Below are 15456 nucleotides of genomic sequence, written 5' to 3'. Positions count from 1 at the left end.
GGAAATTAAGCAGCAGTGCCTCTTGGCTTGGGAATTTGTTTTACAAATAGTGAACTCCGGTGAAACCTTGCAGGTGTGCGCAGGAGCTTCCTCCTGGTCAGACTCAAGGCAGCTCCAAGCCAGGCCTTTAACTGCATTATCACAGGCTTGTCTTCAGTGGGATGACCCACCTATGGGACAGGGAGTGGCTTTCTCTGCAGTGAAGGGAGCCCTGTCCCTGTTGATCTTCAATTTAAATGAAATATTCTTTTGATAATTTAAAACTAGGCTGCGAGCAAAGCAATAGGTGTGTCTTGTGTGTCTGCATATGTGTGTATACAAAATTGAGGAAATAATTTGAATGTCATTCCTTTATTAGACTCCACGCCTTCTTCACCTAATGCTATGCAACAAGTAACACAAGGTACAACAACACAACCACCAGTTAAAGTGACCACTACAGCAGCAGATAAAAGTGACAGCACAACAAACAGTAAGTGATAATTTCATTGAGCCATTTCTGATTAATTGTATGCTACGTTTCTGTAAAACAGTGTGGAGCAATAAAAGGAGGTCAAAAAGAGTAGTTTGGGTTATGGATTTGGAGGTTTGGGGAAGCAGAGCTATTCATCATACCATATTACATATCTTCAATGAATCTTGCCCTAGAAACTTACACAAAGAATATTATACCTTTAATTTGTAGTGGAGGTGATCTGAAGCCACTACACAAGATTTTAATCTCCCTGTAATTGAGAGAGGTATTTGGAAGGGGTTTAATTTTTTATTTTCTTCAGTGTTTTGAGGGTTTTTTTAATAAGTATTTCATAAAACATAAATGATTCTATGTGATCAGAGTGGTGTCAGAACAGCCCCCTTTGTTTTTTATTTTTATATATGTTACAGTGCTACAGTTAATTTTGTTCTATATTATTATGAGTCATAGTACTGAAAGCAGAGAGGTGGTACTAATTACCCTGCATCAATCTTAGGAAATACTTTTGTTCCCCATAACTCTTCAGAATAACGTGTGTGTTGGCCCAGCACATCAGATTGGATTCTAGAAAAAGAAAATTTAAAAAAAAAAATCCCATGTATCCAGCAAGTAGTTGGATTAATTTAAACAAGTATAATAGCATCCAAAAGGAGCTCAGTAAACTTAAATTCAGTCTCCCTTTCTTGTCTGTGAACTACACTGTAAATGTTTGCTCAAGTCTTGCTGAACTGGAGCTTTGAAATACTCCATTTTTTATATTTAATTGACTCAAAAAAACCCCCAAAACAAACCTCCAGATATTTAACTCAGCAGCTAGTGGTACACCAATGTTCTCAGAATTTATATTTAGAGTATACTGAACTGTGACAAATGATTAGAACTTGACTTCTCTTCCCTTGGTTTCCTTGCTTAAAAGGGGACTCCTATGAAACGGCCTGCATGCTTTCTTTGTTTCTCCTTTAAAGCCACCCCTCATGGACCTGAGCCTGCTAAGCTGCCTGGAGAGCAATCACCCTTGCACTTAGTGGTTACATCTTCTACTGGTGCAGCTTTCCTGCTGTGCTTGGTGTAGGGAGTATTCTGATTGTCAGCCTGAAGTCTTTTGTTTTTTGGCTTGACTTTTAAACGCCAGTATATGTGAGTCACAGAATACAGTCTGGCCGATGCACAAGCTGCTGAAGTGATACCGAAGGCCACAAAGAATCTTTTTAAGCTTGCATTTGTGACCCTGTGGGCCTGTCAAAAGCCCGCGGCATGGCGCATCACATCACAGATGTGATTCCTAGTCCTTTCGGTTTGGCAGAGGTTCCTGGCTTGTGGGTACCGGAGCGGCACAGCCACCTGGAACTAAACCTTCGTGACAGGTAGAGCTCCCGGCAGGGGAAGGAAAGCTAATGAGGAAAGGCATGCCTGCCAGTGCAGCTTAGCTCCGACCACTGCTCTGCACAGATACCCCGAAAAACTGGTGCTGGGGGTATGATGGTGCTGGAGGTACAATGGGCCTGGGCGCGAAGTTTTCACCAACGAGCTTCCTTTCTATTCCTCTTGCATTCTCTTCCCACCAGCTAGAGTTCAGTCCCTATTTGCTTGGGTTGTGATTTGTTTTTAAAACTCCTCATTTAAGCTAAAAAAACCCCAAAACTTGTGATAAAAATGGTTGATAAATGAACCTAAAAACAGGGCTTACCTGTCTCTCACTTCCCTTTGTAAAAAGGAAAAATAAAGAAGACATTGGGAACTGCCCTGCATTAAAAGACTTTGTATTTTCTTTCAGCACTAAGTAGTATTTGGAAAAACTGTGTATGTGAAAACCAATTTTAGTGTTTTTTAAGACAAAATTCTGGTCTACCTTTCAAGAAAGTCATAGCCTTGGCTTCAGCACAAAGGAGTGGGATGGGGCGCAAGGTAGTGGCTTTGGGACAAGGCACGGCACAGCGGCTGTGCAGATGTGTGGCCAGCCCTTGCAGAAAATCCACAGACCTCTTGACCACCATCTGGCTGCTGGCTACAGACATCTCTCCGTTTCCACCCCACTCATTAGCACAGCGAGGTGCCGTTGGCTTCACTGCATCCTCCCAGCCCCTGCCAGCATCCACAGCAGCAGCGCAGGACTCAGGGATTTGTGCTCCCTGAAGCGAGCACAGGCGTAGCAAGACTTCTGTTCTCAAAATGGACAGGAGATGAAAGTTGTCTACACTCTCTTTTTCTTTTTCACTAGCACTCACTGGCCGTATGGGACTCAGGCAGAAATTGGCAGTGCCTTTATGACACTTCAAAATTTACCTTTACTACACCTGATTTTTAATAAAAAGCAGGCACCTCTGTTGTTTTGTAATGGAGGCCATCGCTTTCTCTGCTTCAATCCCTGCTAAAAGCTTCAGCAAATGATCGCATTCACACAGCAGAGATTTGACAGGGCTTCCTGTCTCTGCTGCAATTTCTGTGGCTGCTGTCACCTTTTATTATAGATTCAGGAAAAGCCCCCAGTGCTCCATACACTGTGAAATCATGCAAATGACTTTGTCTTTTTTTTTTCCCCCCCGCAAGTCTTCAGTATTCTTTTCCTCTGCAGGCCATAATTACAGTCTCTCCCTCTTTGCCCTCCTGCCCTGTTTATCATATTGGAAGCCAGCAATTAGACTTGTCTCCTTAACCTTCTTATTTATTAATATAAGGGGTCAAATCCAATAGTTCACATTTAGTCAGAGAGTGACCTCACTTGTGCAGTCCAGGCCCCGAAACAAGAATTTATATGGTGCCACACTACAGCAAGTTGCATCTGCAATCGGGATTTCATATCCTGGGACACCTGGAGTTATCAAAGAGAATACAAAATGAAATGCAACAAAAGATTATGTTCTTCCTCCTTGGATATGGAGCAAGCATCTTATGCAAGGTCAGTGCTCAAGGTATTAAATTACAAGTAAGAGTGGATTTTTGGCTGTTGTGTTTCTGATTTATCTCATGCCACTCTCCTGGATGATAATACATCATGGTGCAATGAAATACTAAATATTAAAAAGTGAGAAAAGGAAAGAGTGGAGGAGATACCTTTTCTCTTTTTATCAAACTACTGGTAATTAAGAAGGAAGCTTTACTTCAGTAAAACTACCAGAAGAGGGTTATGGTAACATGTATTGTTCAATTGTCCTCAGGTCATTACCGCGTGCTATAGGTAAACACTGAGTATAGTTGGCTGCTGAGACATGTTAGGCAGAAAGATGTTTTAAAACATACATTTTTAAATACTTGGGGTTTTTTACTTACCAGAAAATGTAAAGCTGGCAGACAGCAGATGCAATCAGCTATGGGTGTAAACATTAAACCTGAGATCTGCTTAGTTACCTCCCTAGCCAATTTCCATTCCTCTGAACGGGCATGAAGTTGCATTGGTTTTGCTACACTGGGATTTTTCAAAGCTTTCATGAATGCGTTCATTAATGCAAATGGTTTCTCAGGCTATTGATTACAGGGGCGAGGCCTATATGTGTGTTTATGCTAAAGATACGAGCTCAAGAGAGAAGGTTTAGTCTTCCATCTAACAAAGCCCTCGTGCTGGCATTTTAACATGGTTTGGGTGCAGTTCCTTCTGCCCTATAAAGGTGTTTCCTTGATTCATTGATTGGCCAAGTAAGGTTTTAACACACGTACAGATGTCTATATTTTTTGCAGTGCATAGAGTATATGCAGAGTATTTGCCGCTTACTTGAAGCAACTTATGATGTCAAAGCTAGTTAGGTAACAGCCTGCTGTAAAGAAAATTTAAAGTACTGTTGGGAAATGCCAAAATATATGTGGATTATACATAGGTTAAGTAGAAAATCATGCTAAGATCAAGTGAGGATATGTGTCGGATTTCAGCTGGTTGAGGAAAATGAAGGGTTTTCAGAGCACAAAGAGTAAGGAAATACCTGAGGCTCAGACAGCAGCTTTGCAGAGCTTCAGGTTCTCTGTTGTTGATTATCCCTTTGACAAATACGTGTTAACACACTGTCATTTATCTTATCAAAATATCAGCAGGGAGAGCGGCATCACCACCAGGGAGTTCTGCTGCTGCAGCAATCATCCCCATTCGGACACCTATTTTACAATCTTTACTGCTTTACCATTTTTATTCATAATCAGCTGTTGACAACAAACCCATTAACCGATGATGTGAGTGCTTTTGCAGCAGCAGCAGCTGCCCTTCTCTGCTGTGCTGCTTTTCTGCGAGCCCAGGCCTCCCCCTGCCAGGCAGGCAGAAATCTTTGCTGCAGCTGGCTGAGCCGAAGCGTGATGAATTACTGCAGCGATGTGTCAGTGGGGACAGCAGAACTGAGTCACCATGTGCCCGCGCAGAGTCCCCCGCCTGTTCCCGCGCAGAGCACGGGCACCGCAGTAAGGACGTGTGCTATCTCCTCCTGTTGAGATCGAATTAAACCTTGCATAGATATGAGTTATGGGATTTACCAAAAAGGCAGGTTTCTAGCAGGCGTACTGTGCTGTCAGTGCTGCCGTTGTGTACGCGAGCAGTGGCTGGATATGGATGCTTCTGTTCCCATAGGCTTTTGGCACAGAAGCTATTCGATCTGCTAAATGTGTTGATGGTAGAGCCTATGCTGTGTATTAGGCATAAGGCTTGGATGCTGCTTAAAAGCCGCTTCAAAGCCACAAGTCAGCAGAGAATTGGGTTGCTAGGATTTAATCTTACAGTAGTACAGCGGAATTAAGGGAACCTTCCCCGCCAGGTTGCGTTTTTCGTCTTGGAAGTGGTGAAAACTGGCACGCAGACTTTTGCACTGTACCACATCTACTTCACCCCTTGACACCGGGAGCGGGAAGCCTGTTCTGCAGTCTGCCGAAATAAATGCAACAAGCTTCATGCCAAGCCCTAGGTAAAGGCATGAATCATACCTGGTGCTACCCGAGTTGCAGGAATAATCTCACCCAGGCTGAATTAAAAAAAAATTAAATGGAAACGCTATCATCCCTCCCCCCTGATCCCCCGCTGAGGCATATCCAGCGCACAGCCCATGTTCCCGAGAACAATCTGTTCTCGCAGCTCTCAAACACAAGAGGAGCACCCAGGGCTGGGCTGCTGCCAGGACTGATAGGATGCCTGGAACGTGTGATCCCCACGGGAAAACAGCTTTCCATGGGGTTACAAGGCAACTGGCTGCCTCCCTCCTCGTCTCTCCCACACACCTGATTGTTTTGCAGTGTTCACAAAGCGTATTTGTGTTTGAATGTCTCTGCACGTGAAGGCTTACTGTTATTCTGCCTTACTTTTCATTCTCCCATGCAAGCTTTTACTAATTTATAAGGGAGCCACAAGATGGTTGCTGTTACTGTTACAAGCCCATGCATCTTAAAGGGAGAGGGAGGTTCTTTGGGTTTTTTGCTTTTTTTAATTGATCTCAGATTAAAATTGAACATTTAAAATTTGAGTCTGAAGCAACAACAGTAAGAACCAAAAGTGGAAGAAGTTTGCTTTTAAAGATTCATTCAAGGCTTCTATGATGAGAATGCAGGAATTATTAAAGTTCACAGATCCTTGCATTATACCATAGTAAAAAATGAGGTAGAGGGGCTTTTTAGACTCATCTCTACTGCAGATTAGGCTTGCATATTGAAGGGGTACAATGCTGAGGTTTCTGGAGGGAGCTGACAGTGAAATTATGCTTCTCATCACTAGAATCCCAGTGAAAGTTTTAGGCTTTTAAGCTTGTTTTGCATAATTTTCAGTACGGTTTCCTTCCATGCCTCGACCTTCAAAGATACCATCCCTGGCTGTCCAGCTCCTCTCAGTTCCCAAAGTTGTACGAATCCCCTGACTCCAGTGGCTTCAGCTCACTCTTTCTTAGCTCATTGATTTTTGAAGCTTGCCTCTCCAAGGTATTGAGTTTGAAAAACAAGAGGGGAAGGGAAGGGCGAAGTTAAAGGTGTGTGGTGGTAGAATAAGGAGTTGTGGGTGCTGGGTTTTTCTTCCTGAGAAAAGGGCTCTTTGAGGGGCCAAACTTGGTAATCAGAGTTTCTGAATAAAGCATGTGATGAAGCATTCTTCAAGATTCACATGTTATACGTGCATGATGTTGCACTTGTTTGACTAAAACATGTCTTAAAGTTGGTTTAGTTCCAGAGTATGAAATTCATATGAAGAGGCACTGAAAACAGTTTACAGCTCAGTTGCATCTCTGATTTATATCAGAAAGGAAGTATAAGGTTACTCTTGGGCACCCCTGTGTTTTATTCAGTAGGCACTGTCTTGCCTGTTGTTATGCTGAGGTTTGAGTGTAGATGTAGGAATTATCAGCTGTGCTGGAACAGCTTAAATTCTTTCTTGCTGTCATTCGGTGACCTTCAGTTCCACGAGCTCAAGCAGTGCCCTGCACCATTGTCTTGGGCTCACCTTGGGCTGCAAATCTTGTGATACAGATGGCCTTGATCCTCTATTGACTGTGTGAGAGTAGAAATAAGACACTTTTTAATTTTTCATACATTAATTTTCAGGGATATATTATTTCCTAGGCCTTAACAGCACAGAATGAAATAATTAACTCTGCGCTTAATTACAATCCCTAAAACTTTTTACAAAATCACATTATGTGACAGTTGTGGCTGAGGCTTGCTTTTTTTTATTATTATTATTATTTTATTTTTTTAAATGAAGGTTAAAGATAGAGGGCAGTAAGTGACCTTCTCTTTTCTGCTCATGTTGCTCTTGATGCAAGACTGTCTAGTTATTCTGGGCTCCCAAGTCAGAGCTCTAGGCTGTCTCCTGGCACAGATGTGAGGCTGTTTCTGATGCTAGGATGTGCTTTAAAGGTGCCTCAACTATGCCAGTAGTAACAACTCCATAGGGATGGTTTGTCACTTGACAAGAAGTTACCAGAAGCTGTAGTGCTTTCTGACCTTAAGTCTCTTCTATGATGGTGGGAGCATTTGTCTGAGGGATGGTCCAGGATCTAAGACAATGCTTATACAAGTGTATTTTACCTAAACATCTGTCTCATTTCCAGCTACAGAAGCAAGTGGAACACAAGTGGCACACAATGAGAGTCTGGATGCTTCATCTACTAAGGGATGGTCTTTTTCTTCTACAATCTCTCTACAAAAAACCACTTCAGCTCCTGGAACCTCAGGTAAGTCTTGAAAATATACACTCTATTTTCCTATACAAACAGTTAAAAAGATGCAAATAATTTCGAATCTCTTCTTCATTTGTTGTGCATTGTCCTGGAATGAGGGCCACCTCCTTATTCATGCAGGGCACGCTGTCTCCATGTCATCTCTCTATGAAGTTATGAAGAGTAATGGGTGAACTTCAAAACATTCAGTTGGGATACTCAATGTCATTACAGGAGGATATAAATTACAAAAGCTAATAGCAATCTTTATATATGCTGTATGTGGTCATTGTGTATGTAGCATTGACTGCCAGAGGAGGTCATCAAGATAAATTCTCTGGCTGCAAAGCAAAGGAGACAAAGGAGAAAACAGCTATAATTTTTACAATTGTTAATAAATCTGGAGGGCAAGTTAATGCATATTACCAATTAAATGACATTGTTCAAAGTACAACATGGTCACATGCAAGGTCAAAAAGATATTAATCCTTCCTAACTCCAGTCTAGTTTGTTGTTTTTCTGGGTGTGTTTTGGTGTATTTATCCACTAAGCAACACTGTGGTGAACGTAGATGCCAGGTCATATGAGTGATCATTTATTATGCTTCTAGCTGGCTTAACTTTCCTAGATTTTGAAGAACCACTTATTCAGGTTTTCTTAAGGTCTCTTGAGCCTTCACTTCAATACTTACTTTCAGCTACATGTGTGTAAATCCAATAAGGACACTGACCTTGTTTGCATATCCCAATTATTATTAAAGTTTAACATCCCCCAAGGGATACAAGACTCTTTTTACAACCTCTGGATTGTGTTTGTGGGAGATAAGCATGCACGTGTACTGTGATTTTTCGTCATAGAGGATAGGATTGGATATAAAAGTGGAGTAGTATCATATGCTCAGTACACACTGAAATGCTTAGAAGTATGCAAAAAGATATTAAAATAATCAGCATTTTAAGGGAGTTGTGATTTTTTTCATTTTTAATCCAAGGCCACTGATTTAGAGAGGATTCTTTGCAATTGTTTCAATAAGCCTATGCCCCATAATGCATATATTGTGAGCTGTAGTTACTTGATTATCCTGTTAGGTTTTGTGTCTTTTGGCAGACACGTGCTTGGTATGGAAACCTTACCATTGGTACACTGCAATAGATCAGTAAATTACAAAGTTTTTAATTAAAGGTTCTCTCACACAGGTAAATTCTCCAGGTTAAAATGAAATTGTAATACATATCTGGCTATGGAACACATGTATTGAATTACTTATTACATTGTTTGTACAATTACATTTTACATTTAAAATTTGCCCAGAAAGTTTTACAACCTTCTTTGGGTCTGTTTGCGAAAGTCATCATCTTACTCAGCTCACTTTGCTGTAAAACCAATAAATCTTCTTGAGCTCGGGGACTACCCAAGATGCCGGGAATATAATTGCATGGCTGAGAAAGAAAGGGCCCATCTATCCAGGGGGAGTCAGTCTAGGTGCTTGGCATAGCCAGTACTCTGAGTTCCCATAAAACTGCCATTTCAAAATCACTTCCTCCCACACCAGGATTTCCACGCTTACACCTTTCCTGTCTCCTCACAGCGCCAGCTCCTCGCTTCTTTCTTGCAGCTTAAATATGCAAGAAATCCCATTACTCACTCTGAGTTAGGTAGCTTATCCCAAATGGGTGCACCTTTAGACCACCCTTGCTCCCTTATTCTCTGTGTACATTAAAGACTTCAAGAAAAAATGTTTCGGTTCCCTCTAAACAGATTTCTTCTATGTGCAATCGCTCAGGGCCAAGGGAAGCCATATGCTGCACCCTAATAACTTTTAAAGCAATACAAGAGTGAAGCCAGTTATTTGATTCTGAGCTGAGACTAGAAGAAATGCTGACTCTCTCACTGCCATTAGATTATTTCTTCCCAGCTCTTTGAAAGTTCATATTCAGGGGCTTATATAGGGGCTGGATACCTTTTGTTCAGCAGAGCAGAGGCTGGTATGCGCAATGGGGCTGGTGGTGCAGCCCATAGGGGATAGCAGAGCTTGCAAGCTGAAGGCACCCAAGCCACAGCTTCTACGTGGGAGCTCAGGGGATGACAAATTAATGTGAAATTGATCCAAAACACAGCGTTTCTATTTGGTATGCTCAACCAAAATAATTCAGCTGGCTAACCTCAATGCAAAAGAATATATTTAGTTTTGAGACCATTTTCCATTTTTAAAAAAATGCCATTTTGGTGAAAATTTCCTTTCTTGCTGCAGAAAAAGAAAACAGCACATTTTGAAGAGAAATTTCCAATCAGCCATATCAAAAGATCAGGGTGTGGGAGGAGTGCCACAGAGAGCTGGAGAGCGACTGAAATGAGTGGGGGAGCCTAGGAAAGAACTTGGAGAAACATCAGAGAACAGTATTGCTGTATTAAAGAAGATTGAAACCACCAGCCACGGAGGAGGGGCTGCGTAGTGCTCACCCAGGCTAGAGAAGGCAATAGGGACTGTTTTTAGCAAAGAGAGCAACCTGCATGCGTGCCATTGACACATACACTTTAACTTTAACGTTGGCTGTCATGTATAATATACCTCCTACTCATTCTCCACCTCCACAGAGGATTGCTTGCTAATATTTAATTTTCTTCTTTTGTTTAATTAATGAAAAATTGGAGATTTAAAGGATCAGTCAGAGTCTAAATACATCTGAGAAACTGCAAGCATTGTAGCTTTTTATTCTGTGACCTAAACAACAAAAAATCCATAAAGCAATATGAGCTTAAGTTCACCCAGCAGGGTGGTAAGATCAAATGATCTATTATAATAAACTGTCAGATGAATCAACCTGCTGCATCTATTGATATCTTTATTGCACTCCTCCAATTATAAATCCTACTCACTTGATTCACAGGAGGCATCTCCCTAAGAAAAATTCTTATGAGTAAGACAAGGAGGGTTTGACTCCTTCTGTACGCAAACTGTGTAGGAACTCTGGATAGTGATATTAGGTAAAAATTACCCACCGTATCTTCAGCTTCTTCACAAAGAGAGAGACACAAAAATCAAAGTGCCTGGGAGATGGAAAATATAGCAAAGCCTCAGTTAACACAATTACAGATCTATAGCACGGTCAGGGCAAGGAGGGGTTTTTAAAGTTCTTAACTTTGCTTTGATTTATGTTGTGGTATCGCCTCTGAGTAATCAGCCAAATTTATTCGTTTGTTTTGCCAGTGAACACAGTTTCATGTGGCTGCTCTCCAAAACCAGAAGCAGTAAACTGCAGGGTATCCAGGCTGCTTAGGTAGTGGTCGTTGGAGAACAGAGTTGGGACAAGTTAGTTATTGGTCCTTTTCTCCATCTGTCAAGCTTCTAACCTGACTCAGGCAGGTATTTTCAAATCAAACCACCGTCATGTGCCAAATATTTTATCCTTGTCCTCCTTACTGCACAACGAGGACTCAGCACAGCCAGTGTTGCACACCTCACTTTTCACGATGAATCTGGAAATCTTCCCAGATTATTTATGCAGAGCATCTGCCCCCTAACTCGCAGCCCCAAAGGATGTGGTAAGCTCTGAACAGGCAGCTAGAACAACTACGGTTAACTATGTTAGCAAGTGAAATGCTGCCTTTCCTTCTGTCTTTCTCTTTCTGTAGAACAGCAGCATGTGACCCCACCACCATAAAGGGCACTGGATGGTTATTTAGAAAATGCAAACTGAAAGCACCTGCTGAACCGCTCAGATAAGCACAGCTTTGTTTGTGTGGCAGGGCTGAGCAGTCTCTGAACAGAGGGTGAGCTGGCGCCTTGCTTGCATACTGGAGATGAGGGGAGAGAGAGAAGGGCATGAGATTTTTCCTATTTAATTTTTCATGCTCTAGCAGAATCTGGGTGAGATATCTTTAGGAAAGATGCTTGTAGGGTTTTTTTGTGTAGATGTGTGCAGTTTTTAAAAAATAACAGAGGCTCACGAGGCTCCTACAGTCCTTGAAGGAAGGGCAGGGGGCTGCTGTCATGTTTCCTACCTGGGATCATTTCTACTGTCTGGCTTTATTGAAGTGGCGAGGTCTGGGCAGGACAGCAGCGTGGGTTTTGGTTGTGCCTGTGGGTACTGAACGTCAGGTTGCCCAACCCTTCCTGTTTGCAGAGCCTAGTGTCGCCTGCATACAGCTTTGACAAACCTTAAGTCTTTGTGGTGAACTTGGATATCAGTCTTGGGCTTGGCATGCTTTTTCTATTTATTTATTTGCTCTTATTTGAGCCAAGATGGTTCACTTTGTTTGCAAGAGTGAAGTTAAGGGAAAATGTATAATTATGTTATAATCTTGGGGGGCTTTCTTAGGAAAGCTCAACTCTCCTCAGGCTTGGGAGACAAGGTTTGAAGTTTCATAGAGAAGTGACCTATTTGTAAGACTGGACAAGGTCTTCTGCCTTTCTCCAAGAATATGCACACACAAGGCTTTACAGTCTGCTTGTTCAACCATTGCTGTGTGATCACATGGTATTTTTTCCATGGGATCCCACTCCTTATAGGCTGAAGGAAAGGCAGTATTCAGTTAACTAGCAATCATATCATATTTGGATGTTTCCTTAATGCCAGGTATGCGTCCTGCTGCGTTCTGTACTGTGTGTCGTTCTAAACCTCCCTTGACAGGCGAGTTATTAACTTCCCGAAAGCTTTTCTTTGGCTCTTGTTGTTAATGTTGCCCAAACACGCTATAAACATTGCCTAATGAATCATCACAGAGATCCTCTCTGAGAAAGGTGACATTGCTTTTTGCAGATGGATTGATGAGATGATAAAAAGCTTAGGAAAAAAGTCACCTCTGGATCCTAGGAAGCCAGGGCGAGATAACTGTATACCTTCAGAGTACTTAGCATTACTAATATTTAGTATGTTCAGGAAGAGCTCTTACTGCTGACTTTTAAGTACTTGGCTTTTCAACCTGAACATGCTTTTCATGCATGTTTGTGATTAAAATGCAGTTAAAGCTCCGTCACATATATCATTAGCAAAAGTGGTTATTTGCACCCCAGTGGCTCAAGTGATCCATGTTTTTAATTGGGCGTAGAGAGGAGGAAAAACAAGAGCAGCCGTTCTGGTTTTCAAAGAGTACATTCACAGCAGTAGAATCATGTGCTTCACTCGTGTTACAGCTCCGGTGGTAGGAGCTGTCTTTGTGCAAAGCATCAGTCCACAGCACAGAAAGTGCAGCAAGGGCGTAAGAGTGGATTTGTGCTCCCCAGGGACCCTGGTTGGAGGAGGAGCACTGCAACCCCAGGGCACTCAGGGGAGAGGCTCAATGCCTGCCCGGAGTTACAGCTGCTTTCACGTCTCTCCTTCTGTGGTCTCCCAGCCTGGCACAGCTGGGAGACAGAGGACGTGCTGGTGGATCACGTCCTCCCGGGGAGCTCTTGGGACAGGGTCAGATGCACCACGTTCCCCACAGATGCTGTGGCAGCAGTGAACGCTGAAGAGACCCAACGAGGGGGCTTTTATGGTGGCCTCCAGCCTAGAGGAAGGTGACCAAACACTGTGATTTATACCTCAAAATAATGAGTGGCTGCTGAGGATATCGTGCCTGAGGGATTTTTTTTCCATAGTAGCTCCAGCAATCCAGTGTGAGAGGCCTCACCAGGCAGGCAGAGTGCCAGTCACTCGTCCCTGGCAAGAGACAGTCTGTCTTGTACAAACAGATAAATGTTTTGCTGTCAGATCACACAGATGGATATTCTCAAAGACACAGACGAGTTAGGTGCCCGGCTCCCTTTGACTTTAGAGTGATCGCAGAAGAGATTTAATGCAACGTAATAAAAATCACTGTGGGAGAGATGGTTGTCTGTGGCTAGCCTCCAAATGTGAAGTATTCACAGCCGCCTTAATTTCCAAGCCTGCTACAGTCTAGACGCACAAAAGCAGCAGCATACTAACAAAAAGCTAACAGAAAATTAGTGTTCTGCACCAAAAACTTGTGAAGTGGCCGGGGGAAGCTGACAGTAGTGGGCCAGTAAGCATTGTGCACAGCACTCTGCAAGGTCCATTTCTTCCTCATTACCAATGCCTCTTACTCCTGCTGCTCGGCAGTCTGCTAGCCAAAAGCACCAAGATAATTAATGAAGATTCATTTTTAAAGGGTTTTGTGACACTTGAAGACATATCTCAATTAGGCATTTGAGTTTCTGTTATTAAAACACTTATTTGTCAGTTAAATGCCAGCTATTCACTCCCAGGCACTTTCTTGGTTTTCACAGGAGGAATTTTTTAGGAATGCATCAATTAATTCAGGATTTTCTTCTCTTGAGCAGAATAACAACCTAGCGTAGGCTGGGCTTTGGATCCTGCTCCCATCTATAAGGGATGTCTGCAGACTTTCACAGCTCAGACTTTCTGGGCTTGGGAACAGTGTCAGCGTGTCAGTTCTGGGGCAGCATTTCTTGTGGGGTTACCGAGCACGTTGCTAGAGTCTCCCAGTTTGTACGATGCAAAGACTCTGGACATCTAAAACAGATACCAACAAACCTGTTCTTTCTGTTTTATTGCAGGCCTTCACGTGAGCTCCCCAACAGAATCGACAAGTAAGAGCGATAGAAGAGTTTGATCTGTACACACTGACGAAAAGGGCTGGAGCGGGGTGGGAGGGGGGCAGCCTGAGGAAAGGAAACGTTCAGGGAACAAGGAGGCTCTGGGAGAAGAACAAACCTGAAGTGTAGTACAGAGAAGCAGAGGAGTGATGCTCAACTTGTAGCAATGAGTAACTTTGCTGTGATTTCAGCTGAATGCCATGTTGGACTAGCAGATACTGAAAAGAAAACAGAGTGGGAGCACAAAAAAAATCAGGCCTGGCGTATTGCGTGATGCAATGGGAAACTGATATAAATAGAGTGTTTACCAAGGAGCTTGTTCTTGTCAGTGGCTTTCAATCCTCGTCCTGTGGTTAGAAGCAGCAGGTCCCAGAGTAAGGCAAGAGTTTCCTGTGCTAATGAACCTGTATTGTCCTATTTTCCTTTCTCTGGGCTTATCAGGAAACAGCCTCTTCTGTACTGGTCCCTGCAGTTCTTGCTGCTGCTGCCAGTAAAAGCTTGTCCCTCCTGTTACCATGAGGGATATATTACTCCAATTAATTGTTATTCTGATCCCAGATCGTTCCATAGCTGGAAAATATCTTCCAGATTCACTTTCCAGATCCAGAGAAAGTAGACAGGATGGGCTGGCTTGTGAGAAACTTTAATAAGTGGAAGTGGGTAACTGAGTTAAAGGTTTCAATTCCTTAATCCATTTTATTTATTCAGTAGTGCTTCTTTTTAGCTATTGTATTTCTTATTGATGGTCTCAGGTAGTTAAAATGCTAACATATGGATTTTTCTTTCATGCATTACTTGCATCTTGGTCATTTAACAGAGAACTAGGAAAATAACCAGTGGATTTGAATTCTCAGTTTTTCTCCTGAGGAGATGCTGCACAAATGCAGGGATACACGTTCATGTTTTTCAGTGTAATTTGTTTCTGTTGACATTTTCAGTCAGTATCCAGGATAACTCATTGCTGTGATAATTGCCTGCTTGCCCTGTATATCATGTAGTATATCAGGTAAGGTAGCGAAAAGGGCAGTAGTATTTCCCTGGGAAATCTAAAGCAATCACATGGAATTACGAATTCATAAGAATTATTTCAGTCACTTGATGATGGCTCACGGTTTCCATCCTTACATTATCACCCTTCAGCAGACAGGCACCACAGGAGAGAGAACTGCTGCTTTAAAGAAACATAGTGATTTTTTAGAGATAAGGGTCTCAGACAATGATTGTTTCCTACACTATAGCATCAGAATGTCTCAGTTGTGGCTGTATTGTTTAGGCACCACACAAGCACATAGTAAGTGATCATTTTTCCCCAGGAG

General features: G+C 42.4%; 1 protein-coding gene across 2 annotated transcripts in view; it reads left to right on the top strand.

Annotated features, from left to right (window-relative positions):
- Nucleotides 1–15456, top strand: part of EMCN (endomucin) — a 57463-nt gene that overhangs the window by 21445 nt on the left and 20562 nt on the right. For both annotated transcript variants that reach the window (XM_050896393.1, XM_050896392.1), the window contains exons 4-6: nucleotides 359–472; nucleotides 7474–7596; nucleotides 14102–14134. In XM_050896393.1, the coding sequence (XP_050752350.1) occupies nucleotides 359–472; nucleotides 7474–7596; nucleotides 14102–14134 (270 nt within the window). The remainder of the gene's footprint in view (nucleotides 1–358; nucleotides 473–7473; nucleotides 7597–14101; nucleotides 14135–15456) is intronic.

This window comes from Gymnogyps californianus, chromosome 4 (genome assembly GCF_018139145.2).
Source record: "Gymnogyps californianus isolate 813 chromosome 4, ASM1813914v2, whole genome shotgun sequence".
Taxonomy (NCBI): domain Eukaryota; kingdom Metazoa; phylum Chordata; class Aves; order Accipitriformes; family Cathartidae; genus Gymnogyps; species Gymnogyps californianus.
The sequence above is the reverse complement of the archived record's forward strand: the minus strand, read 5'-3'. Positions and strand labels throughout refer to the sequence as shown.